The sequence below is a fragment of the Plectropomus leopardus genome, unplaced genomic scaffold, assembly GCF_008729295.1.
Source record: "Plectropomus leopardus isolate mb unplaced genomic scaffold, YSFRI_Pleo_2.0 unplaced_scaffold11560, whole genome shotgun sequence".
Lineage (NCBI taxonomy): Eukaryota > Metazoa > Chordata > Actinopteri > Perciformes > Serranidae > Plectropomus > Plectropomus leopardus.
In genome coordinates, this window is record NW_024612240.1 from 1 (window position 1) to 2,156 (window position 2,156).

The window sequence follows — 2,156 nt, forward strand, 5'->3', positions numbered from 1 at the left end:
TAACTTTTAAATCTGTGTTTTTTGTGTTTTTAAGCTTTTTTTTTTTTTTTTTTTTTTTTTTTTACCCTTTTCTCTTTGCCAAATATCAGGCTATTCTATTGTAACTAAATTGTAACATGTAAACACTGTACAGGTCTCAAAAGTGGAACTATCTGCAGAAGCTTGTAAAATTAGACAAGCTAATCCCTTTTAATCAATTTAAATCCCTTTGACTGACTTGTAACAGTGTGAATGCAGGAGTTTTCTGTGAACTGATGTCGTCCCCAATGCTGATGTCCTTGTCCTTACTTATTGTAACCGTTGGATTCTTCTGTTGTTTTAGAACTTGTTCATTTATCCGGTATCTTTTGTGTGCCTCTGTTGATTTTGTGCAGTGTAATCAGGGCGTTCTTGTAAAAGAACTTACTCTCGATGGTGTTTTCCTGTTAAAGGTAAACACATAAAAAGAGGTACACTCTCTGCACCTGGTACTGCACAGTCTCCTGCATGGCCCCCAGGTGGACAGGGATGTGGGGTGCATTGGACACTAAACCACCGTCTGGTCCGAACACAGCACAGGAGAAGTCGAGACGTTCCTTGATGTTGGTGGAGATGGAGGTTCTCTGGAGAACTCGACCCATCTGTTCTGTAGAGGACGAGATGCAGAAATCAACTGAGAAAGCTAATACAAAAAAATACAGAACATCTTACAGTGAACCAGGATTTACAAATCCCATACTCCTCTCAGAAGATGCTCATCATCCTCTGTTGGTTACCTGCTATGCTCATGAAGCGGTGGGAGAAGATGGAGAGCTGCACAGCGTTGAGTTCAGTGCCCAGGGCGCAGTGAGGGTCAGAGCCAACAGTCATACAAACATCGCCCCCCTCTGTCAGACGGGCCTCACAGCACGGCTCCACCAGGATGGTACTGGATAAATAAAAAGAAAAAAAATGTATACAAGCACAGATAATTAGATGGAGTATTTTTTTCAATTTACTTTTGAAAAGTATTTATTCATTTATTCTTAGGCACAGCACACTGATCAACTTCACTGATAATGTACCAGTGTTAACCAAAAGGCAAATTTTCAACTGTCGTCCTCGGCCTGATGTTAAATTAAGACAACAAATAAAACACAAAAAATTAAAAATTAAACACAGAGAAAATGCATGCAAGTATTTTAAAGACCAAATTCCAATCCAAAGTTTAGAAAGTACATTGAAAGTATCTGAGTTTGTGTCCACATATCATATCCATAGAGGTAATGATGCAAAAAATAAAAACTGTACTTAAATTCAAAGGCATTATTTTACCATATTCAACAGTTTTTAATATCCTGCCTTCAAGATTGTTTTAAACATTACAGTACAATTAAGACTAAAATAAAATTATAATAATGAAAAAAGGGAAGTCCTAATCAAGTGTCTTTGGCCCTGATCCCTGATACTTATATTTATCTCCATGTAAATTTAGGTACATATGTTGTAGTGAAGCAAAACACCAAAGGGGAGTGAATCTAGAGTTGGCTTTTACTTTCATTTTCGCTGGTGAGAGTGTTTGCAAACAGTAAAAAATAATAGTATACCTTTTAATATTTACATATCTGACACATTGGAATAACAGCTGTAGCCTTTAAATTTAACACTAATATTTTTCACAAGCTACTTACTCTAAATAATGATGGTTTATATGCTTAAATTACTGATATGACAGGAATTAAAAGTGTGTCCCGCAACTGACATGACGTGGTCAGTTAGAGATGATTCATCTCATGCTGTGGGAGTTGTCCTGAATCAGCCCAGATATGGATATTTAGAATCACACATATCTAAAAACAAAAATATAATGTTTCACTGGTGTTCATTTGAAAGCTAGTCATGGCGGTAAGGAGGAAAAAGCCTGCCTGTTCTTGTCAATGATGATGGCTGGTCCCTGGATGCTGTGACCACATGGCAGCTCCTCCCACAGATACACACTGGTGTCCAGGTAACCCTCCTCAAAGTAACACTTAGTCATCTACAGAGGAACAGACACACAATTGACACAATGTAAATGTTTTCAGAACAAAGAGTTTCTTTACGTTATAACAAATTCTTTATTTTCAAAAAATCTATTTCAGCATAATGTATATACTGTGTGTTTGTGAGAGGAAGAGAATTCAGTATTGATGAAAAAA

The 2,156-nt window shown here is 37.0% G+C and overlaps 1 protein-coding gene across 1 annotated transcript; it reads right to left on the minus strand.

Moving 5' to 3' along the window:
- Positions 1-406: 406 nt before the first annotated feature.
- On the minus strand, positions 407-1,996 carry LOC121963521 (5-oxoprolinase-like; the record flags this gene model as incomplete). Its single annotated transcript, XM_042513808.1, has 4 exons — positions 407-422; positions 465-625; positions 756-907; positions 1,884-1,996. Coding segments are annotated over 4 exons (442 nt in total), but the record flags the coding sequence as incomplete, so codon positions are not given.
- Between the last annotated feature and the right edge of the window lie 160 nt (positions 1,997-2,156).